The sequence below is a fragment of the Crocodylus siamensis genome, chromosome 13 (genome assembly GCF_052110815.1).
Source record: "Crocodylus siamensis isolate JL-2025a chromosome 13, ASM5211081v1, whole genome shotgun sequence".
Taxonomy (NCBI): Eukaryota; Metazoa; Chordata; order Crocodylia; family Crocodylidae; genus Crocodylus; species Crocodylus siamensis.
Genome location: NC_143407.1, coordinates 23,656,683 through 23,682,406, shown reverse-complemented (window position 1 = coordinate 23,682,406; position 25,724 = coordinate 23,656,683). Strand labels below are relative to the sequence as shown.

At 45.6% G+C, this 25,724-nt stretch overlaps 1 protein-coding gene across 2 annotated transcripts in view; it reads left to right on the top strand.

The window, feature by feature from the left end:
• The window catches only part of CAMKK1 (calcium/calmodulin dependent protein kinase kinase 1), a 222,264-nt gene that overhangs the window by 127,700 nt on the left and 68,840 nt on the right, over nt 1-25,724 (top strand). For both annotated transcript variants that reach the window (XM_090025527.1, XM_090025528.1), the window contains exons 5-9: nt 6,308-6,359; nt 12,120-12,253; nt 13,521-13,557; nt 17,797-17,818; nt 20,992-21,080. In XM_090025527.1, coding sequence (XP_089881653.1) covers nt 6,308-6,359; nt 12,120-12,253; nt 13,521-13,557; nt 17,797-17,818; nt 20,992-21,080 — 334 coding nt within the window. The remainder of the gene's footprint in view (nt 1-6,307; nt 6,360-12,119; nt 12,254-13,520; nt 13,558-17,796; nt 17,819-20,991; nt 21,081-25,724) is intronic.

Genomic DNA, 25,724 nt, shown 5'->3' with positions numbered 1-25,724 from the left:
TGTAAGAAAATACTGGTAAACACCAATTGGTCTGTCGTGTCACTAAGACATGCAGGTCTCTGAAAACCCTTCTATTTAGGAAAGTATTAAAGCACACAGCTGCTTTCCTGAATGGAGGCTATAATCTTAGGACTTCCACATGAAGATGATTGTTTGCATAGAAAAGGCTCCATCTGTACAGCTTGGCCAAACCAAAAATTTTCTTTCCTGACTTGTGGATTTACGACTGACTTTTTTTAGCATAACTATTAACATCTTGAGCTGAGATGATAATACCCTGATGGTATTTCCAGATGGCATGAAACAGCCTAAGAAATATGATGGATGGAAGAATTGAGACGGAGTTTGGAAAGGTACCCTGAATCTGTCCAAGTAATGGAACTGCACATCTGTCCCCACCTTTCACTTTCTGTGCTGACTCACCCTGTTCACTGGAGTGTTTGCCGTTCCCACTGTTTTTCTGCTTTCAACTCTGGCCTCCAGACTCACCCTGCCCTCTGGTGACAAGTTGGATAGAAGCTGCTTGACACTTAAGGTGCTGTTCTGCTGAAGGCAGCAGCATCAACAAAAGTGACAGACATCTCCTGGTAAGACCGTGGCTCTACCTGAGGATGCAAAGCCCAGACCATTTCCAAATGAATTCTGGTTGAAGTGGATTTTTCTTCAGGAATTTTTCATTTTATTTTTGAAAATGGCTTTACGTTAGTGGCTGCTTAGTGGTGGTCACAGAAAATGCAGAAAGACTCCGTTTCATCCCAGCTATGCAAGCCGAGACTCAGAGCGCTTTGGTTCTCAATGATCCAGATGTGCATGTGTGTGCACATGTGCACGTGAGGCTGAGGGGGACTTTTTTGACTTTTTAAAACCTTTTATTCTAAATAGAAAAATTAAAAATTAAAGGTAAAAGTACAACAAATGTGCAGTCCTCCCAGGGGCTGAGCATAAAGCACTTGTGAGTAACAAAACCACCTTAGCTTCAAAAATTGAATCCTCCTCCTCTGCAATACCCTTCATGGGGTGACACACGTAGGACTAATTGTCTGTCTTGCACCTTGCAGGGGGCATGTCACTTCCCCACGTGCTGCCCCCCAGCATTGTCCAGCATGAAAAAACTGGCCCACTTTTTGTTGGACGCCTGGATGGTTCCCATATGTTGCCTTCATCTTCAAGTGACTGCTGTTAATGTTGCAAAGGAGGAGCATAGAGAAGGAGCTTTGCTATACTTTTGGTCCATCCTTTTCAGAGCCGTAGAGCATACTGCTATCCAGGCAGGAATTTTTACTTGCCTGTGGATGCTTCGATGCAGTGCTAGTGCAGCCAGATAAGAAGCATTTCCCTCCTTCACCCTGCTGTATAAACATCTGCAAACTCTCTTACTTCTGATTGTCAGTACCAGTATTTTCCAGCATGACAAGTTGTGATGGAGAGACCTCCAGATTTCCAAGGTGTTGAAATACCCTGGAATTTGACAGATCTTTAAAAGCTGAAGAGAAATAGTAGCAAATTGCATAATTAGCTAATGGTTGCTTAGCTCCCCACGTTTCCTTGCGCATTTGACTGACATGCTGCTTTTAATACTGAGATAAATTCCATGTTGTTCTGCTTATCACTGCTGTCTGAAACCATGTTATAACAATACATTTGACAAAAGCTGTCAGGCAGCCAGTGGGGAAATCTAATGCAAATGTGTAGCACCAGCAATTACTAGAAGCAATTCTGATTTTGACAATTGGGAGAGGGTTTTTTTTTGTTTCTTTTGAAAGATTATGCTCTTCTTTTTTTGTCGTCACGTTGAAAAGCAACAAGAAACAATTGGAGAAAATTAGCCCTTGAGTGGCCTGGAATGGCAAGTAGTATGTAACTATTTCACACCTACAGTAGTTCAGCATGAGGAATGGCTGCTTCCTACATTTAAAGGAAGCTTGGTGAGAAAAAAGGACAGCAGTTATTTTTAAGGCACAGCACTGTGTTTGCATCACAAGAGCCTATGCAATATAAAATCCCAGTGTGCAATCCTCTGTGTGATTATTGCTGAAGGAGGGGACAAGGTGCATTTTTCTGACTAATGGGGAATTTTAGGCACCAACAGACTGATCCAGTTCTTCTTAAAACTAGTGGGAAGGCTCTCATTACTTTGATGAATTTTGGATCTGGCCTCAAATTAGGGATATTCTGTATTTTCCCCTATATGTCACTCATCTTACTTTCAAAGAGGCTTTCTTTACTCAAGAAGAGGAATAAGTACAGAAAGTGCTGCTGAAACAAAACTTGGAGCCTAGAGCCTTGTCAATCAGTCTAGCTTCAGGGAAGTCAGCGAAGCTGTGGCAGTTTCTTCTGGCTGATATTCTGGCCCCTGGTATGGATGGGCAAGGTGATGGCCTACACTACAGCATGAGAGACTCAGCCTGGGATCTTCAGCCTCAAGGATCTAACCTGCTGAAATTAGTGGGAAAAATCCTACTGAGTGTGGGGTCAGGCTTAACAATGTATAGACCCCTGACACTTGAAATGACTCCCTGATGGCGATGCATCGCATTGGGGGTATACAGGACTCTACCCATCAGCCCTCACAGCTGGAAATTGTCACGATATGATCTGTGATTGGGTGGGGCGTAGAGTTTTAAGTGCTTTTTAAAAGAAAAAAAAATGAAAAGCAGAGGCAAATATCTACCTGGGGAGAGCTAGTTGGGAGTGATTTTACTGCTGGAATTTGATTCAGAAATGTCTCAGGCTATGTCTCTTGCCCATTCTTGGTCACCAAATCAGCTTGCCAAGGCAAGTGATTGCGATGAACAAATTCTGTGCCACTTCTGGGGAAGAAAAAATCACATGTCTCTTATGTCCCTGCAGCTTCTTGAGGGAGATGCTAAAGATGGGATTTCTTCAGGAGCTGCAGCCCAAACTCCTTCCCTCGCAGTAGATGATGGGGGCAAGGGCATAGGCGGGTGTCAGGCTCCTCCGGTACAGGTGTTGCCAGCAGTAGTGGCGCAAGAAGGACTGGCAGATACAAAGACACTGATATGACAAACTGCTCGGCCTTAGTGGCATCAAATGCATGGAAGTAAAAATGGCTTCCACTTTGCTATTTGCCCAAAAAGGGTTTAGCAACGTTTTCCGCTTTCTGTGGGGCTCTGATTTCATTTATTGGTGTCTTCATGGGATGTCATTCCCAAATAAGGCAGAAAAGGGGGGTGGGGGAAGAAATTAAGACTTACTGGATGTAGAAAGTGAGAATTTTTTGGCATTACCAACTGAATGTTTAATCGCATCTGGGTGCAGAATTTAATTATTGTTGCTGGGGTGATGGTAGTTGCTGTTGCCACAGTTCAAGTCATAATGTACAGGCCACCAGCCCAGTTACCTAGTGTGATCCTGTTGATTGCCCCTTCCCACTCCAACTAAGAGAAGCTTTAACTGCCAGCAGGATCCGGGCTCCAGAAGTCATGCCTAGATCTGACCTTAAGAGCTGCTGTGTCACTGCTTGGGAAAATCCATCAGCAGGGTACTGAAAGTATTCAGTATCAGAAAGGTTTTATTTGGATAATGAGCTTGGCTTGTGAAGAGCGACAGGTTGGTTCTTCTGTGAATGCATTCATTGCCTCAGGAACAGCTTTGCTCAAACCTGGGAAGGAAGAGATCATTGCCAGGTCACTACTGCATTGCCCTCATTATGCACAGTGACAATACAGTGTGGCAAGGTTTGCCTGACTAAGGTTCCCTCTAATTAAAACCTGACTTTGTTGTTTATTCCTGTCTCTGTCTTGAGATAATGAAAAGGCTTGTGCTTGTTCTGCAAGATGCGGCGTGAGTCCACCTCGCATTTGGATTTCCAAACAGGGCTGCTGCAATCCAGCTACTTTGCATTGCACGGGTGACACAAAGGGGCTAGAAACCTATTACAGCTCTGCACCTGGGGATTTTTCTCAGTGTTAAGCAGCCAGACAAAGAACTGATGTGTCAAGCTCTTATATCACAGGCCCCTGGGGGTGTAGTAGAGGAAGCTGTTGCAGGTTCATATGACTTTTAATCGCTTTGCAATACCCGTACAGCTGGACCATCATACAGCCAGTCACAGTGTCTTCTAAGGAGTGAACAGCTGAAATGGCAACTTCTCACTTCCCTCACTGAATGAAACCATGGATTTACCACTTTGTACAAATTGTGCTACGCTTAATCTTTGGGTACGGTGTGCTGAAAAAGTCTCTCCTTTGCCAGTCTCTTCCCAAAATGTGTAAGACACAGAGCGGTAGCTCTCATTAATTAACTGAGATGAGGGCTCCACTTGTTGAGAAATGTTGACACTTACCATTTTCTCCAATAAAATGTAGCAAACTTCTCTTTTTTTTTTTTCCCTTTTTGTTTCGAACTTCAAAAAAGTGTCCAGTTTTAGGGGGAGGATGAAAATAAGAGAACCTTCCACATGCTGTGTGAATCTAAATGAAATTGTGACACTGTATTTGAATTTTTCATAGATATAATTTTTTTTTTTTTTTTTTTACATTTTTTTCTTGTAGGTTTTTTGTGGGGGAGAGTAGGGCGGGAAATGGGAGAAGTATATAAAATGTGTACCCTCCAGTCCTGAGTCCTCCTTCAAAGGGCCCATTGTGGGTGTTGTGTCGGAAGCCTTCCCACCTAAGGACTAATATCACAATTATCACAGGCTCATATCCCACAGACTCCTCAATCATTCAGCCATCAATAGGAACCAATATCAGGCAAGGCAGTGTGTACATGAAAGACCAGAAATCCCTAGTTTCCATCACCCAATGCTTCCATTTTCAGTAGATGCCCCTGAAATTATTAAATGGGATTGAAAATGGTTATAGTCCAAGCAAGATTCTTTTCTGTTATACCACTATGAAGCCACAGTAACTACTGATTTTGGTAAAGTTACTCCAGTTGTATGTTCATATGACTAAGGTCTGAATCTGGACCTTAGATTGTACAAGAGACATTGAAAATTGGAGAGTTATATTTTTACTGACAAAAATAGCTAGCAAGAAGCCTGCTGGGACAGTGCCACCGGTCTGCTCTTGCCTGTGTCGGCCACAAGTAATGTGCAGTAGAGCCTTCTTTCACTTTTATTAGTGTAAAATTAACCTGCATTGCATGTGTTTTACGGGAGCCCTTGGGTGATTATAGTTTGCTAGGGTCACTCTAATGAAGATTATAGATATGGATGCTTGTTTAATAGAAGCAAATAACTCATCCCAAAAAGCCCTTTAGACCACAGAAAATTTCTCTGAGCAGAGTATAACAGGAGCTGGTTTCTCATTAAATATTTATTCCTTGAGTCTTTAGGGATACTTGGAGTAGCCATTACAAAATTATTTAATGCAGCAAAATGCACAGAGTCCCAAAGATTCAATTTATTATATTCAGGTTGCCCTTGCCATTATATTAAGGCCACAGGGATGGGAGAAAAATTACCGACAGCCACCCTCTCGCATCAAATACTTTGGCTCCAAATGATCATGTGGTGGTGCAACGTGAAAATGTACATGGATGGAAGAATGGCAGCATGTGGCTAGCTTGTGTAGATCTGTGCTTTCGTTTTTATTGTATCTTGCAGTATCTCTGTGAGCTGGGTCACTCGGCCTCAGCTATTGTCATGATAGGTACCCTAGGAAAACCGTGGGCCTGGTTTTCAGTTAGACATAAGTCCCTTTATGCCATTCTAGGGCAGAAACGGCCTTCTGAGAATGTCCTTTTTCCTAGCATAGTGCTAGAGGTGGCCTTGCTGTCACCCCTGATGGGGAGCGTGGAATGAGGGGATGTCCAGAGCATGGCTAAGAGCATACTGCACCTTAACTGTTTTCCTTCTGAGAGTCCCTGGGAGCCTCAGGAAACAAAGCCTAGGACTGCACCCCTGCACTGTTCTAAGTAATACTAGGGGCTGAGCTGGTTCTTGAATACAGAGTGCACAAAGGTTGCTGAAATCCTTCTTCCTTTTCTTCAAGACCCTGGTCTAAATGTAGGAACAGAGTTACAAGAATCAGGCCCCTTCTTACTTGTCTGATTAAGGCCCGTTGAAAAGTTTTATTAAAAAGTTGGTAATATTGGCCTTTATATACATCTAAAGAGAAGTCATTCCTTCTTTCTTTATGTGTTAGGTGTTCCTAAGATATCTGTCAGTAGTTATGTTTGCTCTTCCCCTGGATTAACAGGAGAAACCCTAGAGTCGGACTGGCATTTGAACCGAGGTTAAAAGATTTCGCACATGCTACAAGGTCAGAGCAATGATGATGACTCTCAGTATCATGGCTTTTTGTTTTGCTTTAACATTGTCATTTTTTTCTTCCCTCAGGCTATGAAAGTCCTCTCCAAAAAGAAGCTATTGAAGCAGTATGGATTTCCACGTAAGTGCCATGCATTTAGAGGTTATGGGCAAACTTTACAGGCATTACCTATTGTCCTTATTTGGGCAGAACTCCCCGGGAGTTAAGTAGAAACATTTCCTTGGGTAAAGACTACAGAACTGCCCTTGTTTCAGACCTGCTTGGTTGGTCAGTGGGAATAGGCAAACTGGATTAGCTATAAGGACGGATACAAACCATTTCCCAAAACATAAAATCCACCCATCACTGTTCCTTTGTGACCACTGGCCCACAACAGTTTGCTTCCTCGGGTGGTAGAACAGTGGCCTGAGAGCAAGACAAAGTCCTAGGCTGTGCACCTGTACAATATTTAGGACCATCTCTAGAGAGTCTGGTTAATACCTTTCCTTGAACAGATTGAACCAAACAGGCATTCAGGCATAACGCCCTTGTGTACATGAAAACAAGACACAGAAACTAACCTGTAAGGAGAAACTATTTTGAATCTGTTACAGGCTCTGGAACTACACCTTAGTTTTCCAGCAAGCTGACTCCTCTTTGTGGCACACACAGAGATACAATACAGAATGAGGGGTTATGTTCAGGATCTGAAGGTGCAAAGGGGCAAAGACCACAGTATCCAAGATGTGGAGCGTTTCTGAACACTTGGTCCTGCCTGTGCACGCTTGAACCATCCTGAGCGTTCCAGCTTTGAGGGTAGCTTATCACTGAAGACAGTTTCATAGATTTCATAGACATTAGGGCTGGAAGGGACCTCGGGAGATCATCGAGTCCAGCCCCCTGCCCAAAGGGCAGGAAGTCAGCTGGGGTCATAGGATCCCAGCAAGATAAGCATCCAATTTACTCCTGAAGGTGTTCAATGTAGGTGCTTGAACCACCTCCACTGGCAGACTGTTCCAGACCCCGGGGGCTCGGACAGTAAAGAAATTCTTCCTTATGTCCAGCCTGAAGCAGTCTTGCAGGAGTTTGTGACCGTTCGACCTCGTCATCCCTTGGGGCGCTCTGGTGAACAAACGTTCCCCCAGATCCTGGTGGTCACCCCTGATAAACTTATAGGTGGCATCAGATCACCCCGAGCCTGCGCTTTTCCAGGCTAAAGAGTCCCGTGGCTCTCAGCCTGTCATCGTAAGATCTGTTTTCCTGACCTCTGATCATGCGCATGGCTCTCCTCTGGACTCTCCCAAGCTTCTCCACATGCTTTTTGAATTGTGGAGCCCAAAACTGGACGCAGTACTCCAGCTGGGGCCTCACCAAGGCCGAGTACAAGGGGAGAATGACGTCCCGGGATTTGCTCGAGAAGCATCTATGGATGCACGCCAGCATTTTGGTCGCTTTACTAGCCGCAGCATCGCATTGCAGGCTCATGTTCATCTTGGGGTCAATGATGACCCCCAAGTCTCTTTCTTCTGTAGTGCTATCCAACGTAGCACTGCCGAGCCTATAAGGGTGCTGCAGGTTTTTCCTCCCAAGGTGGAGAACCTTGCATTTTTCGGTGTTAAACACCATCAGGTTCTCGTCCGCCCATTTGCTGAGCTTGTCCTGGTTTCTCTCTCAGCACCCGACAGCTAAGATTTGTGACATGAATAACCAGATTTTCTCACAGTTTGCTAAACGTTTTTAAAAATCTGGCCTCTGACAGTAGAAAGCAGGGAAGGTCCTGCATCCAGTTAAGCAGCATTGGCTGTAATTTAAATTAGGGTTTCTGTTTGCTTTTGGAGTTTAATAAAACAAAGTTTGTATCTCTTACAGTTACCCCCGTACAGTAAAATCTCCAGACTAAAACCCTGAGCAGGGAAGCTTGTTGCTAAAGGAATTGCTCTCTCCTTGCTGGCCTATTCTAGCCTGCCCCAAAAGGCTCATTTCCTTCTACTATAAATCTCTTGCTTGTCTCTCTTCCTTGTGCTAGGATTTACATGTTTACACATTCCTCAATGTGACAAAGCGCATTTTAAATGCATCTGGCCTGAGTCGGCAAGCTCCAGGAACTCTCAACTCCCACTGAAGATGGTTGGAATTGGGCCTTACCCCATTCTCGTGTTACTGGCATATAGCCAAGTAGCATGTCCCCCTGTCAAACTGTGTCAAGGACCAATTTTTCCTTTGAATATTATAGGTGGTTACCTCAGAAATCATTCATGCAGTGTAATAACAGGACTCATGTTTGGGCAGTAAAACTGTTAATTGGCATCTAGCTTTATTTTAGGCAGGGGTGGGCAAAAAAAGGCCCACCAGGCCATTCTATCTGGTCTGCCGGACCTCTTAAATATTTAGAAAATACGTATCTGCTCCTGGCTGCCTGTCAAAGACAACAGGAGTCAGGAGCAGTAGGACCCAGGGGAAGCTGGCAGCAGGAGCCCAGCTCCACCCATCCCTAGCTATTTCCCTGCCTTCCTGGCCCCACCCTGCTCCAGCACCACATGGCTCCTGGCTGCATGTCCGGACCGGGAGCATGAGGCTGCACCAGTACCCATGTGTGTATGTTCATAGGGCGAGTCCCACACACACATTCCACCATACACATGTACCCATACCTCCCCTCACACTGCCATACATGCACACCCCCACATCCACACCCCTTCACACACCCCAGCCACCCGCCCCTCACACAGCTCCCCACAAACTCCATACCTACCCACACCCCACATATGCACACGCACCCACATGCTCCCTCACCCCGCACTCACCTCCCCAACCCCTATCCACCCCCACAGGCACACCCACATCCTCCCCTACACCCCACATACCCACACACCCATGGCCCCCCACAAGCCTATACCCCCCCACACAACATACAAGAGTAAGAAAAGCCATTATGTATGATCACCTCTGTGTACGCTACACAAACACATGTAAAGTAGGACAAAAATAATTTTTGAATTCAAATTAATGAATTTTTTTTAGATGATTGTTTTTTAAAATATAATTTGTTATTTTTCTGGTTCCGAGATGGCAAAACCCCTTGCTGAAAGGAGTATTTCTGCCAAAGTTCAAGGGTTAGGGGGTGGGCCTTCCAGTCTCAAAATGGTGATGGGGGGAGGGAGTGGTGCCTGTCGAAGGGCAGGGCTACCCACGTGGCCCTTGACAGCTTGCCAAAACTCGGTAAGTGGCCCTCCGCCTGAAATAATTGCCTACCCCTGATTTTAGGGGTGTGAAAGGTTAAATGATTAATCGTTTAACAACTGATAATCCCAGTGATAACCGGTTAGTTTACTGGTTGTTTAGCTTGGGGCCTGTGCGGTCTGGCAGGGAAGGTGGGGTAAGGAGGCTGGTGGTGCCCCAGCAGGCACCAGAAGGCGGCAGGCAGACGAGAGAGAGGGGTGATGGGGACCAGTACCCAGAGCCTAAATGGAAAACAGCAGGTGGCCTAATGAGTCATCAGTTAAGCAATTAGCTGCTTGTTCACAGGTGCTCGCAGCCAAGGCTTCACATTGGCTGTGTTGTCTGGCTGGGCTTGTCACTGCCTCCCCTCTCCTCCCTGTCCCCCCCACCAGGCAAAGGCCCCCCCAGGAGCCCAGCAGCAGCTGTGTCCCACCTGCTGTGTTATTGATTAACCGTTTAACCAATGTAATTAGAGGAGACTAAACAAATATTTTTTTTAACAATATTTATATCCCTACTTCATTTGCCAGGTTTTTGTAACCATTCTGGAAGCAGACAAGATAAGGGGATTCGCGCTTCCTCTAATAATTGGAGAAGGCAGTTAAGTGTGTCAGTAGCCCTGTATCTTTCAATCTGTTTTTCTTGGATTGTTATATGGTTCTTTTTCCCCTGTGAAGTCATGATGACTACAGAACCTTTTTATGTACTTTCTTTTATCTTGAGAGATGCAGTGCAGCCCCATCTTGGATGGAAAGCATCATCCAGGTATATCAGAGCAGATCAGAGAGGATACATTTTGCCCAGTGACACAGGGACTCTCAGGGGTGGGGGAAAATCCCATTGTTTCTCAGAATTATAGAAAATGAAGGTTGGAAGGGACTTTGGGAGGTCATCTAGTCCAACCCCCTGCTCAAAGCAAGACTACCCCCAACTAGATCATCCCAGCCAAAGCTTTGTCTAGCCAGGTTTTAAAAACCTCCAAGGATGGAGATTGCACCACCACTCTGGGTAACCTGTTCCAGTGGTTTACTACCCTCCTAGTGGGAGTTCTTTTTCCTGATATCTAACCTAAACTTCTCTTCTTCAGGTTAAATAAGCTCAGTTCCCTTAGCCTCTCGAAAGTCATGTGCCCCAACCCCCTAACCATTTTTGTTGTCCTCCCCTGGACTCTCCAATTTGTCCACATGGTTTCTGTAGTGGGGGGCCCAAAACCAGACATAGTACTCCAGATTTGGTCTCACCAGTACTAAATAGAGGGGAAGAATCACTTCCTTTGACCTGCTGGCAGTGCTTCTACCAGTGCAGCCCAGTATACCGTTAGCCTTCTTTACAACAAGGGCACGCTGTTGGCGTACATTCAGCTTATTGTCCACTGTAGCCCCCAGGTCCTTTTCTACAGAACTGTTGCCTAGCCAGTTGGTCCCCAGCCTGTACCGGTGCATGGGATTGTTCTGTCCTAAGTGCAGGACTTTGTACTTGTTCTTATTGAACTTCAGGAGATTTCTTTTGGTCCAATCCTCCAATTTTTTGAGGTCGCTCTGAATCCTAGCCCTACCCTCCAGCTTATCAATTACGCCTCGCAGCTTGGTCTCATTTGCAAACTTGCTGAGGATGCACTCTATCCCATCTTTATAGGCCAGGGAGTATTTTGATGTAAGGTCTCAGGTGTAAAATCCCCACCAGTTACAATGAATGGAAATTTATTTTATCTGCTTTGGAAAAGAAAAGGAGTGAGCTGACCCAAGTGAAACTGGAATTTGCTGTTTCGCAGTATCATTGATGAGGATGGAGGCATATTGTTAGAGTAGTGCTGTTGCCTGATCTTAGGAGTGATTGATTGCCAAGGCTATCCATTCAGCTTTTCACTGGCATTACATTTCAGAATGAATTTGTAAGAGTTCACATATAAAACAAATATAAACCCAACCACCCAGTCTCACATGCCTGATCAGATCGCAGAACCATTGCATTTGGCCCCCAGGGCTCTTCATGGGTCAGGAAATTTGGCAGTGGGAGAACAGTGGTCATTAATATGGCCACCCTCCCCCCTGCCAGATTCCCAAACACAAGCCCCCCTGTGGCTGGTCATAGGACAGCTGCTATCACCCCAACCCCATGGCACTGGGCCATGCCATCCCCCCCACCCCAGCATCTGGATTTGGGCCAAACTACACCCCTTCCCACAGGGCCTAGTTTGGGGCTGAGCCACATTTCCTTTCCTCCATGTTGGGGCTAAGCCATCCCTCCCCACCTCCCCCAGGATGGGTTGGGGCCAGGCCATGCCTTCCTCCCCCATGCAGAGCTGAGTCGTGCCTCCTGACATCCCCACATCAAGCCCTTTCCCCTGCAGGGGTGGGTTGGGGCTGGGAAGCCTGCTGCCTGCCTCCGCATGGCCAGGTGGGGCCTGCTGCACCCTCCCTGGATCAGAATCTGGGGCTGGAATTGGCCTGAAGACAAACCAGGTACTGCCCCTGTGGCCTGCCGGGGAAAAAGTCTGAACACCACTGCATTAGTGTATGACTTTTCTGTGTGGTCACACAACCCCTGCTTTCTTTTGTGAGTTGCTTGCTAGAGGTCCTGGATTCATTTATGCACCTCTATACTGGACCCATTTGGTGCGATGTACCACGTGCTGGCAAATAAGATAAAGCATGATTCTTGTTGTTGTCATTATGGCTGCAGGTCGGCCTCCTCCTAGGGGATCAAAAGCAGCTTCTGGTGAGCAGACCAAACCCATGGCACCGCTGGATAGAGTTTACCAAGAAATAGCCATATTAAAGAAACTGGATCATGTCAACATTGTCAGACTGATAGAGGTGTGTATGCCAAAGTGTACAGTGATATGTATGTGTGCACATGTTGCTCAGTTCAGATTGTGCCAATGAGCAAAATGAAATGAAATGTTTTGTTTTGGGGGGTTTTTCCAAATTAACAAGAAATGGATGGTGAAATCCCCTAAGAGGCTCTAAAAAGCTCAGCATCTTCTGCAATTTGAAGACTCAAACCTGCTCACACACTGCATGGTGTTATGCATGTGGAAGGCTTGCCTGGTCTGCATCATGATAAATAATTTACAGTTCCGTATTCATATATGTTCATGAGAGAGAAAATGTAAGCCTTGCCTAGAAACAACCTTGCACCTGTTTGAATGAACTGTTGCAAACTCCTATGTAGGAACTCTCTTATTCAGTGTAAGAGCGACTTACTCATTTGCGTAAACCTGTGCTTCAGTGTCAGGTAAAACTGAAATAAGTGTGATTATACTGCAATAAGTGCATCTTCTCCAGACTTTTGCACCAGTTTACCTAAATCACACTGATGGAACTGTGGGTAAGCAACTCCTCGGTGGGAGGGGGGGAGAGAGTGTGTGTTTGTGCTCACGTGTGGTTTGAACTCTTGTCCATATGAGACAACTGTGGTACAAGTCATATCTTCAGTTGTATACAGTCCCTTTAATTAGGGAGAAGAGTGCATATAATTAGTTCTTTAATTCCCCCATTGTAGGCAGAAGCCCAGACTTCACAAGGCTTCAGCAAAATCTCAGTGTACCACAGAAATCTCCACTGTGCAATGAGTTAGTTTCCGAACACTGGAAGCTGCTGCTGAAATATTTGAAAAGGATCCCTCAGTTTTGTGTATGTGATGAGGATAAAGAGGCAGGCACACATTTAAGGTCATAAACTGCATATGACTCCATGAACCTTCAGTTCCAGGTGCCGTATTCATTTTCAGCATAACTGAATCGGGAAGCTATAGAGCTGGGGTGGGCAACCTCCCACATATGTGTCATAAGTGACATGGGCACCCTCTGTGTGGCAGAATGGGGAGGAGACAGATAGCACAGTGTCAGACTGGATAGGAAGCAGGAAACAGCAGCAGATTGGGCAGGGAGCAGGAAACAGAGTGGTGGGCTGGGGAAGGGGATTGGAGTGTCACTTAGGGAGGGCGTAGGGCTAATTTGTGATGCACATGTCAAAAAGGTTGGCCCCCACTGCTATAGAGTATGCTTGGATTAAAAATTTCCCTCTTCCTCCCACCCTCTCTCTCCACCCTCCCCCCTTGTCTCTGTGATACCGCTTTTAGGTACTGGATGATCCTGCAGAGGACAATCTGTACATGGGTATGTAACTCATTCTGTGCTTACAGAACTGTACAGGTTTATACTCAAGGAGGCACATAACACACGTGTTTAGGAGGGAACATAACTGGGAGGAGACTTGCACTGACCACAACACAGAGGCTCTGTTCAGTGCAAAGGATGGTTGAGTGCCAAAAAGCCCCACATCAGCATCGCAACAACTGCTGTCTTAGTGACAGGCCCTAGGAGGATGTTGCATGTGCTCCCCACACCTCTGATCTCTGAGCTAGCAAGACAGTGGAGGAAAGGTTGCTTCCACTCCTCTGTAGGGGTGAAGTGCTGAATGTAAGGGCCGAGATCTCAGCTGGTCCTGAACACATTCAGAAAGGGCGGGGAGACTTCCTTGCCTTTTGTTTTGCCTAACACACCTGCAAAGAGCCAGCCACATTCTGGCCCTTTGTGTCCAAGCCAGGATCTCTGATGGCAGTGTTGGTAAGACATGTCTGCTTGCCATTTATCACAGAGCCCCTTGGTGCGAACACTTCGGCGGATGAAAGCTGCTCAGGCCCTTTCCGGTTCTCCTGAAGAGCTGGGAGTGTGGGATGAATATTAAGGACTGTAGCATCCCTGCTTCTTTGGGTGCATTCAGTACCAGTAGCAATGCTGAGAGGATAACTCTGACTTCCAGTCCTTTGTTGTGAGGCCCCATTCCCCTCTGGCAGTAGAGGAAGTGTTTCCTGAAGGAGGTAGCGTGGCTGTGCTGGTAGGATACTGTCTTCCCCTTATGCAGAGTCACTTTAGGGAGGGTTTACCTAGTCTATAAAGCCTCTGCTGTGGTAGCCATGTTGGCACTGCTATGTTGGCTGAGCCTCTGATGGAGAGGCAGTATATGCTGACAGGAGTTTTTCTGTCCTTGTAGGTACCCCACTTTCCAGACAGCGTATGCCAAGCCAGGAGTAGCAGCGTGTCCGCATAGCTGTGCCCACACCAGGGGTTTTGTCAGCTTAGTTACGCTGGCTGTGGGTTGTGATCTTTTCACACGGCCTAACCTTAAGAGCTGTGCCAGCAAAACCTTGTAGTGTGGAGCTGGGCACAGGCAAAGCAGCTGCTGTGCACAGTGGGCGTCAGGGCTCTGGAGCCTGAGCTCAAACTGGGCATGTTTGCAGACTTCACAGTATGAAAAGCGGGGCATGCTGTGAAGGTGGAGCATTCAGCCTGTGGGATGAGGAGGCCCTGACTGACTGCACTAATACTGGCATTGTCCTTGAAGGCACTGTCCGGAGGAAGCTTGGTAGATCCCGGGAGGGGGTTGAGGATGCTGGGAGGGTGTAGTGGGCTGTGAGATACCCAGTTGAAAACCAGCCCTACTACATGCTGTGACATCTTCCGACTAAATCATTTAAAAGCTGATTCTCATGACATAGTAAAAGCAGCTTTTGAAATGGCCAAGAAAGGAGGCCTTGCCGTGTACATGAGGCCAGTTTCCTTTAAAGGTCATTTTCTCTTTCAAGAAAAGATTCAGCCAAAGCCTGCATGAGTGACATCAAAGGTGTGGCAGCTGAGATGGAAACAGCAGAGCAGTGAGGAGCCTAGCTACTGCTGGTCTTCAAGGGTGGGGGGGGTGAGAAGTGGCGTTGCTGGGGTCAGAGAAGCAATGATCATTTGAGGTTGAACTGAAAGCAGATGCAGAGTTCAGTGTGCAAAGCTGCAGAGGCAAAGCTGTGCTGAACAGTGACAGCAACAGCCAGGATAATCAAAAATTCAAATAAAAAATGGGTGACACACAGCCGGATGGCAGTATTATGGAGAAGGATCTGGGAGTCTTGGTAGATCGCAGACTCGATGAGTCTGCAGAGTGATGCAGCTGCACAAAGAGCAAATAGTTTTGGGATGCATCGATAGAAGCATTAGGTGCAAGACACAGATAGTGATAGTGCTCCTTTACTTGGCATGGGTTTGTCCTCATCTAGAGTATTTTATGCAATTTTGGGCTCCACATTTTAAAAACAATGCAGAGAAGTTAGAGAGGGTTCAGATACGGGTCCAGAGAGAATGATAAAATGATTGGAAGGCAAGTCATATGGGGCTGAAGCAGCTAGGCATATTCATCTTATGGAAATGGTGCTTAAGAAGAGACTTGATAGTAGTCTTCATTACTTGAAGGGCTGCCATAAAGAGGAGGGAAAAGACCTTTTATCTCTTGCTGCAGGGAGTAGGATGTAGACCAATGGCTTGAAGTTTCATCAAGGTTAAATATCAGGAAAAACTTCCTCGCTGTTAGACTAGTGAAACAGTGGAATAGGCTGCCTAGAGAAGTTGTGGACTCTCCATCAGTAAAGGTGTTCAAGAGGACATTGGAGATGATCTGGGCATAGCTGTGCCTATGTTCTTCTATGGGTATCTCCCATGCTTCTGGGCTTTGTTGGTTGCTGCATGGGGCTGGGAAGGAATCCCTCCCTTTTTCCCCCCTGCTGCGAAATGTCATTTTTTTGGTTTGTTTTGTTTTTTAAGACTTCCCTCAGAGGCATTGGGTGTTGGTTGCAGCCGAGGCTGGGGATTTTGACTGGGGTGTGTCTGTGTTCCTGCTGGGAGTTAAACCCAGAGGTTCCTGGCTAGAAAGTCTTGCCCTTCCACGCGGGGTCAGACTGATAGCCATATTTGGGGTCAGGAAGAAATATTACTCCATCGTCAGATTGGTGTGGACTGTGGAAGTGTTTGTAGCTGGGGCATGGCCCTCTTCCTGGGATCTCTTGAATGTATATTAACAGTCTTTACAGCAGCAGGATGTTAGTTGCCATGGTCCCCCTGCTTGACCTGTGATGAGTTGGGGTGTTATATCTTGTTTTGTGTTGAGATTGGCTGTGTAGTTTTGCTAAGAGATTTAGACAATGGATTTGTATAGGATGGTTTGGATAGGGATGATCCTGGCTCAGGCAGGGGGTTGGACTAAGTGACCTGCAAAGGTCCTTTCCAGCCATACTTCTCTGTGTCTCTAAATTGCAGGGCAGATTGTGGAGGCCACCATGGAGAGCAGTTTCTCATGTGAAGGGTGCTAGAGAAGGATTATGAGAGAGTTGGCTGAACTGTGAGAGCGCCTGCACAGCCATCACCCAGTCACACTTCTTGCTGGCCCAGGGACGAGCTGTGTGAGCAGCTCCTCAGCATTGTGAGCAGCCTGGTCCAGAAGTAGTAGAGGGGGACAGTAAAGGATGCTTCATTTAATTAGTATTCAGTAGGGCCAATGGAGGACATTGCAAAGAGCAATTCTTTCCTATGCTGTTAATCTCCAGCTGAGGTGCAGCTGTGTCCAAGTCTCACTGTGCTGTAGCCTTGTCTTTACTGCGTGAAGTCATGGGCCCATCCTCAGACGCAGAGTGTTGCTCACTTGCACCCTTTGCACTACTCCAGACATAGAGAGCAGCCACTAAAACAGGGCAGAGAATGAAGGAGCTGGAGTGACCTCGGTGAAGCAGAGAATCTGGCTCCTCATTTCCCACTGATGTCAAAGGAAGCCACAAATGCTGAGCATCTCTCAGGATCAGGCACTCGAACATTAGGCTCCCATCCATACCGTGTGCCTGATGATGCTCAGAAACACTTCTCTATCCTTCCTAAAATATACTGCGAAGGAAAAGGAAAATGTGGAGGCCAAAGAGAGGCATTGTGGCTTTGTCCCACTGTGGCATTTGCAGTTGTTTATAGACAGGTTGCTTTTTCCCTTATAGTGTCCCAGAAGTAAAAGTCCCATTTGCCCTTCATCTCTCGTGAAGGGTTTTTAACGCTAAAAAAATTGGGTTGGGGAGTGGAGACATAAAATAACGATAAAGAACTGACGGAGGGGAAATGGTGGAACAAGAAAATACTGCCTAGCCTGGCAAAGAAAGATGAGCCAGCTCTTAGTACAGCACCGGCTTGCTACGTTTGCATCTTAGGCTGGTTTAACATCGCTGCAGTATCGTAACAATGACAGCTTAGCTGTAAATAGAACAGTCTCACTTTACAGAAGAAGGTCCGCGCTGGGATCTCTCTAATGGCAAAGCATGTCACTTGTGTTCACTAGTGGAAGGCCCCACCAAATCATTTCCTAATATGAGAGCCAAAGGTTGGACTTATTTCTCTCTGCCAAAGAGTGAGCTCTTTTAATTCTGGATCCCTGGTAGCTTTGCTGGGTCGGATAAATTAGTTTTACCACTTCAAGGAATGGAAGTTTTGTTAGATGTTTGTGAGGAAAACATGATTCTTCATCTCAACCTTCTTTTCCTTTCTTTTCTTTTCTTGCAGTGTTTGATCTCCTGCGCAAGGGGTGAGTAGCCCAAAGGGACCCTTTCTTATGGAGTGCTGTGGTGATAGCAGTCATCTGGGACAGCTGGGTGCTGACTGAGGCCTGAGCTCCCTAAGTGATGTGCAGACATGATGGATAAGATGGTGAAAGTTTCTTGTCAGTAAGCAGGTGCCAGAGAGACAGAGTCTGTTTGCAGTTACATGGATGTAAATCTGGAATGACTTTAGATCACAGCAGATTAAGTTCAGATTTGCACCAGTGTAACTTCTCTCAGAGCGCAGGAAATCTGTGTCGGCGCAATTTGTGTTGTGACGCACACAAGTTTTAAAATTCTGACATAAAGTGACCTCCACTTTATACCTTCTTCTGGCAGGCAACATATAGGTTACATCAGCATAGTCCCCCTTTCTCTTGCTCCTGCTCCAGTGCTTTGTAACAATCACTATTGAACACTCTGTATTTGAGAGAGCACTTTTTGTAAATGCAGGTGCTTTTCCATCACCTTGCCTTACACTATCCAGATCTCTGGAATACACATGGTTTTACAAGAGATCCTTAGGAGCTTACAATCTAAATACACAGGCCAGACCTGGGCTGAGAGAAGAGAGTTGCAAGTATTTATATTTTATGAGAAAGAAGCCCAGGGTCACATGTGCTGGGGTACTGAGCCCAAATCTCCCGATCCTTGTCTGGTGCTTTAAACACGAAATCATCCTTTCATCCTTGTGTCTCTGGTTCTCCTGGGACCCAGCCCCTGATTCTCTCAGTTCTGTAATGATGAGCCTCATCTCCTTCATTGTGGACATGTGAACTTCTCCGTGCTGCAACACAGAAGCAGTCTGATGTGGATGCATTGCTCAGTTTTCAGTGCAGTTTCACAGTTGTTACCACAGTAATCAGTAGATAGTCACCCTGGAGTCAAGGTGGACCCTCCTTTGAATTTTCTGCTCTAAATGAGGTGTGGTAATGGCTGGAAATGCCCTTTGGGACAGCAGCTGCCAGCAAGAGACACAGGCCAGGATTTGCAACCATCTTCCAGTCTCTCAATATGATTTTAAAACATCCTTTGATAAAAAGGCATCACTGCAGCATGTGGCTGGATTATAGTTAGCAAGATTGTTATGACTTAGCAGTGATGGTTTATCTGAGAGAAGCTACAAAGCATGTCACTAAGCCAAGTGAGGGTCAGGCTTTTTCCAAAGAGAGGCTGGTGCATTGCATGGGCTGATCTGGTGGGCCTCATAAAAAGGATCTGGTGCTGGCTTTATTCTGCTCTTGTTGAAACCACTAGTAAAAGTCCCACCGAGTTCATTGGGAATAGAATGGGGCAAAGGCAAGTGCTTGAAAATTTCCACCGTTAAATAAACATTGGCATTAATATGGAAGTTTATTCCATTAAAGGAATGTGCCCTTAATTAGGTGCCAGTGGAAATTCTAGTTGCCTTCAATAGGCATTGGAGTGGAGTCTTGTATTACAAGGTGCTGAGCCATTTATTTTGGGGCCCACAGTCCAGGTCCTGTTCTGAACTGGAGAGGAAGGAAGACGTGAATCGAAGGTTTAATGACCCAGGCTCTTCTCCCCCAACTTCAATGCCCAACACACCCCCAAGAAAATCAGTGGGAGTTTTTACATCCACTTTAGTGGCAGTGGGATTAGGCCATTAATCTGCAGAGAAGGAAGCAAGATTGGGTGAGTAGGGTCTGCCAGGAGATTCTGCCACAAACTTTTATTTTACTTTTTTTCACCCAGAAATAGTTAGCCTCCTCCTAGCGGCCAGCTCCAGCAGCTTGAGGATGGTCTTGCTGATGCTTGCCAAAACAGGGAAGGGGCAAGACTCACCTTTGAATCTCTCTGCACATCTTGGAGAAAAGCCACCACATCCAGGTGTAGTGAGGAGGGAGGAGCATGCTCTCCACCTCAAGCAGATGACAGTTATATTCCATTAGTTCTGCCAGTCCTGCCACTCATCTCGCTTCTCCCAGGTTTCAGTGGCATGAAAATGTTGCCATGTAAAGGGAGGAAACTAGAAACCGATGGCAAAAAATCGTAAACAGTATTGAATTCATCTCTTGAAAGGGGGATGGGAAGAGAGAAAGAGAGAGAGAGACTAGATAGTACAGGGGAAAGTTTGCTGACAGGGAGCCTTCAGCACTGCCAGCTTCACAGAGCTCTGGTGCAGATACAGAGCAGTTAAAAATAAGGCGAACTGCTGGTAGCTCTGGAGCCCTCTTGTCTTGCTGTCCCATTGTGCATTGATTCCTGGCAAGTGTTTGATCCCGCAAGGCTCCAAGAACCCCGTGGCTTGGATACAGCTAAAAATGTGTTTCAATCCTGTTGAAGTCAGTGGGACTGCTCACATGCTTCAAGGCAAGTGCATGCTCAATGGCTTTGCTGGATCAGGACCACCTTGCCAAGTACCTCACAGGAGCACACCTGATTGTCCAAAGTACTGAGCACTGACAGCTCCCATTATCTTTCCTTTGGAGCTGACTGCACTTCTTTCTTTCCAGAAGGTGCCAAGCAGCTTGTGGAGTCTCATTACCTTTTGCATTAACCTTTTGCTTTCACCTTGGCACAAGAGGGGAGTGTGTCACTCCGGAAGCAACATCTAGCGATAGTCTTTCTGTAAGACTAATGGTAATGGCTGTGAGATGCTTCTGTAATAAGTGGTGAAACAGTAATAGATAATGCAGTTTTGGACTTTTCTTAACACTTTCCATCTAGGGTTTTGAGTGTTTCAGATTGGTTAAGTATTAACCTGATTTTACAGATCAGAAAAGTGAGGCCAGACATTTTAATAGAATTGCTGCATATGTGCAGCTCCACTTGCTTCACTGAGAGTTGTGGGTGCTCAGCACCTCTGCAAATCTTCTCTAAGATTTACAGAATTGCTCAGCACACCTGTAGCATGTGGAGGGCTGAACATTTTTGAAAATCTATCCCTAAGTGGCTCAGGGAAAGCTGCTGAATGATGCACACTTTGAAAAAATCTAGCATTTGGTCAGGGGTCTAAGTGGGCCCTGAACTCGTTTGAAATGGATCTACCCAAGAGCTTCCAGAGGCACAGACAGAGGACAACACAGGCCTGGTGCCTGGCTGATTGCTCTCTTGATAGGCAACATTCGTCCCAGAAGTAAGAAATGTGGCTGTCAGTTAAGTGGGCTCTTGGTAACAATTTGTTTTTCCACTTTAGACCTGTCATGGAGGTACCAAGTGACCATCCCTTCACTGAAGAGCAGGCTCGACTCTACTTTAGAGACATTGTCTTGGGCATAGAGTACTGTGAGTACTGAGCTAAGTTGTGCCTTGCAGAGTATGTTTTTTTTGCTGAAACTAGTTGCTTGTAAGCTGTCGAGGGGTAAAAGGATATTTTCAAATCTAAAGCACGAGGGTTTGCAAGTTTGGTAGGAACCCTTCCCTGCCTGAATTTGTCTGGGTTGTATCTTAGCCCTTCCATGCACCTACTCTTTAGAAGTGACATTATGAGATCAATTCACTAGAATCCCCACCACCACCACTTTTTTCTTTTTTTTGTTCTGTTTCCTAAACTCTCTCAGATAGGAATTGTAAACTTTAATAATTTCAACTGGGCAAAGCTTAGCTCAAGCTGGGAACAGCATTTGCTGAAGGAAAGTGGATTAGCTTCAGCTAAAGTGAACCTGTGTTGCTTCTGTGAGCGAGGAGAAATGGGGGGGGAGAGCTAACAAGTGACAACTGGAGGGCATCTGTCCTTGTCTGCTCCCTCAGGAACACGTTTCAGTGACTCATCACTCAGTGCTGAGGCCTGTAGAGAACATGCCACCTCATTACCTTCCAGAGCAGCTGGTGGTGCAAACGTGTTAGATAAATTTCTTACTTGGGAGTCGACCTCTTTTTTTTTTTCTTTACTTCATGGTCTTTTGCAGTTTTTTTTCAGGAAATGAATTCAGTTTTGTCTTTTGGCACAAGCCTGGAGACACTCCCAGGGTTTTGGTTTTGGGCATTTCGTGGGGGTAGCACAGGGAATCCCTACCACAGCTTTAACAGACACTACATCATAGTTTTACCTCCTTTCAAAAGTGGTTGCATGCACATTGAAGGTCCTGAAAGAAGTTACATTTGTTGCGTGATCCGCCCTTGAAAGCACTCTAGAGCTGTGCCCTGACAGAAGAGCACGGCTGAAGAGCACTATACAAGTGCCTTGCAACACTCATTTAATGAGGGTTCAGATGAAGGTGCTCCAAAGCAGAGCACCTTTATTAACTTCTGCTTGTCCTTTTGTGGGAGCACCTGGTGCTGTCATCAGGATGGGAGGGGGATGAAGGCAGGGGATGAAGGTCTGTTCTGGGGCTTGCCCACTTTGCACTGGAGGGGAAGGGGGAAGGGCGCTCCAATCTGCCCCCTCCCCCTGCAGAGCAGGTTGGGCAGACCCCAGAATGGAGCTCCCTCCCCTGCCTTCATCCTCCTCCCATCCTGACAACAGCACTGGACTGGGGGCGGGGACGGGGCTGGGAGAGAAGAGGCAGAAGCACAGCTCGAAAATGAGGCTTGATTTCTCTCTGCCCCTGCCCTGACCAAACAGCAAATACCTTTTGGGGTGGGGGAGGCAGAAGGTCACTGTAACTCATGGTGCTTTCTGTGAAGCACCGTGAGTTACAGCAGGGAGCAACTTCCTGAGGCAGCTTTTCTTCTTTAGAACTAAGGAAGCCAGACTTTCTCCTGTTGTTTTAAATGTGGCTGTAGTTTATACTACCATTGTTGTCACAGGGAATGCCAGACTGATTGAAAAATCTCATGCTGCTTAGCATACTATGGTAGCACTTCAAAATGCTTCAGGTTGTATCATGCAGGTGGCACAGTTACTTACTTCTGTCTGTTTTATTCTCCTAAACCTCCCCATTCTTACCAGCAGGAATGTCTGAAATACTGCAGATGCTGAGATGGTGTAGCTACGTTTTATATACCTTAAATAAAGGCTAAAACAATACATTCATATAGCTACTTTTACATATCCCTTTGCAGGAGTGAACATGATTGATTGATTGATTGATTGATTGAATAGTCTCTCCAGCCATTGTTGTTCCAAAGTGTTTTAGAGGTTAGCAGTGAAATTCTGACTCTAGTGAAGTCACTGGCAAAAATCCCATTAACTTCACTTAGGATTTCACCCTAGATACCTGTTTTTTCGTGGCGGTCATTCAACTCAGAGCCCCATTGACTTCAGGAAGGCTACTTTTGGCTCACATTGTTATATCGTCACTCAGACTGAATTGGTCTGTGGTGCAGTGAAATCTGTAAAAGCTGAATGGGAGACACAGCTGTAATGCAGCCTGATTTGCTGGCTTAGTCTAATATGTTACATTTTCCAGCTCAACCCATAAAGAATCTGTTTATGTTACTGAAGCAAAGCATTGCTATCACCCTTCCACTGACTGTGGTTTTAAAAAGCAGGGACATAGCAGTGTCAGTCTGAAGGGAATGAATGTATTGTCCTATAATATGTACTTAGAGCTATGTCTGCCTTCGATTAATTGGATTACAGAAAGACATGGAGCAGAGCCTTAAGTTTTGCTTGGCTCACATACAAGAGAGCTGCCAGATCTAAAAAGGTGACAGGAATGTGAGAGTCCCTAACGAGTGCAACAGATCTTGTTGAGAAATAAGAAAGGTTGCTCACAATGCTGTATTCATTTCGTAGTGAAAAGCCATGTTAGCTCTGTCTTTCATCTGAGACTGAAGGGGCAGTTCTAGCCACAGAATGAAAATGAAATCACTGTTTGCAAATACAGGGCTCACTGCAGCATCCTGCTGTATTTGGTGTTGAACACTGGAAGTCAGGGAGGAGCTGCATGCTTGTGTGAGAACTGGGAGCAAGGCTGTTTCACTAGAGAATTTTAGGGTGGAAAGATTTGTTATTAATATTTATCTTATGGTAGCACTTAGACACGGTGACTGAGAACTGGGCCCCATTGTGCTAAGCACTGAATGTGCTCATAGTAAATGACAGGTCCTGCTTAGGAGAGCTTACAGAGTAAAAGACAAGACATGACAAAAAAAGTGGGCAAGGCAAGGTAGGAGGAGATAAGGCAGCAGAAATAATAGGCTGTCCTAGCAACAGTAATAGCAAAAACAATGAGCTATTTTATTTTAGGCTATTGGGTAAGCATTTATTTTATTAGCCATTGAAACTAAATAAGAAATGTGTTTGGTTGCAACTGCTGGGTAAATGCATGGCAATTATTATGTAATTACAGAGAAAGGTATACCATTTGTGCATACTGAAAGAAAATGTTGCCTGGCAAACTACAGACTGCAAGGTAATTTTAATGTAAGCATACATAATTGTTATGTAATTTGCAAGACTCGATAACCATGCAGCTGCTTTAAGCTCACAATGGTCACAGCAGTAACTGCATCATTGCTGGTTGGGTTTTATTAAATTAGAAGTTAAAAACTGGATTCTTATCAAAAGTGTGAATGCATTAATCAAGAATGATGCATTTTGTATGTAAGGCATCTTGTTTTGGAAAGAAAAGGGCTACAAATAAATTTATGTACAAATAATTATGAGCCTGCCATAGTGCTGCTGTGGGCATGCTGGGAAATACTGAGGTATGCTGCCTATCATAAGGGAGGATGGACCTGCTGGAACTCCAGATTATCTGTTTCCAGTTGATTGGGTCAGGTGATGCTAGCTTGGGTTTGGGGTTTTGTATAGAAGAGAGACTGCTTAATTGAGAGACAGATACCTTCAAGGGAGGTAGAGCCATGAGAAAGTCATGAACTGAGACATTAGCAGCACCAGGAAAAGAAAGTAGAATCCCTGGCTTCTCTTTTCAGCTCTAACTGAACCAACATTTTGTCCCTAACAAAGAAGAAAAGAAAATTGGCTAAAATCCTAGCACCTGGACACCCTACTAATGATATTTCCAAATGAAATCGTCTTCTGCAGTACATGTGGAAAACAACACCTGAAAAAAACTAAACATTACATAACCAAGAGGAAAACTTAATTAAATTGTTTACAGTTTTATACTATTGATGTCTTGAGGACAAAGGGGTGAGACGCTGGACGTCTTTTGTACAGTTAGTAAGATTTTCTTCCAGGCCCCCATAATGATAATTTTATCTTCAATGACCAAGCTTTAAATGGATTGGCGGAGTAAAGATGGATTTGGCATCATGCCAGCTTACTTTGCCAGGTGTGTATTAGAAGCCCCAAACAGGTAACAAGCAACAAAAAGGGAGAATGGATTTTTCTCACCACTGCCAGGTTGTTCTGTCTTGGCAAGAAGCCTCTGCCTTGCTGGGAGCTGACATTTGGTTTAAAAGGAGGGGGAGGAAGCTTAAGCTCTTTCCAGACTGGCTCTGGGAGTAAGCAGGCACGTCTGTGATGTATGTGGGGGGATAGCAGTGAAAAGGTCCATTAATTATATTGCGCCAAAAAGCAATCCATCAAATAATGTGAGGTTTAGCAAGCACATGGTGGTTGCAGTTCTCTCAGAGCCTAGAAAATCCTGCAGTCCTTATTCAGGCAAAGCTCTAGGACTTTGGGACTGGGTCCTCAGTGGGTGTCCAATTCTGGTACTTGCAAAATAGGCTTTGTAGTATAAATGAGACTCTTGGTGCATCAGAAAAGATTAACTTGGCTCTCAGCAAGGGCCTGCTCTTGTGAATGAAGCTTTTGCAGTGGCTTTGTTTGCTTATTCCTGGATTTGGGGCAGGGAAGTCAGCGGAAGCCACGTGCTTATAATTGTGGTAGCCTCGGCAAGTCGACCTGGTGTTCCCTTTGCAATTCAAATTCTCCCTCTTTTCCTCATTTTCCCATACTTCTTTCCACAAACTACATTGTATTAGTTGGGTGGGGTGGGCACGTTGGAGGGGGAGACGGGGGAAGAGTTCACACCTAGCTCTCAACTGGCGCTAAAAGCATTCAAAGCCAACGGT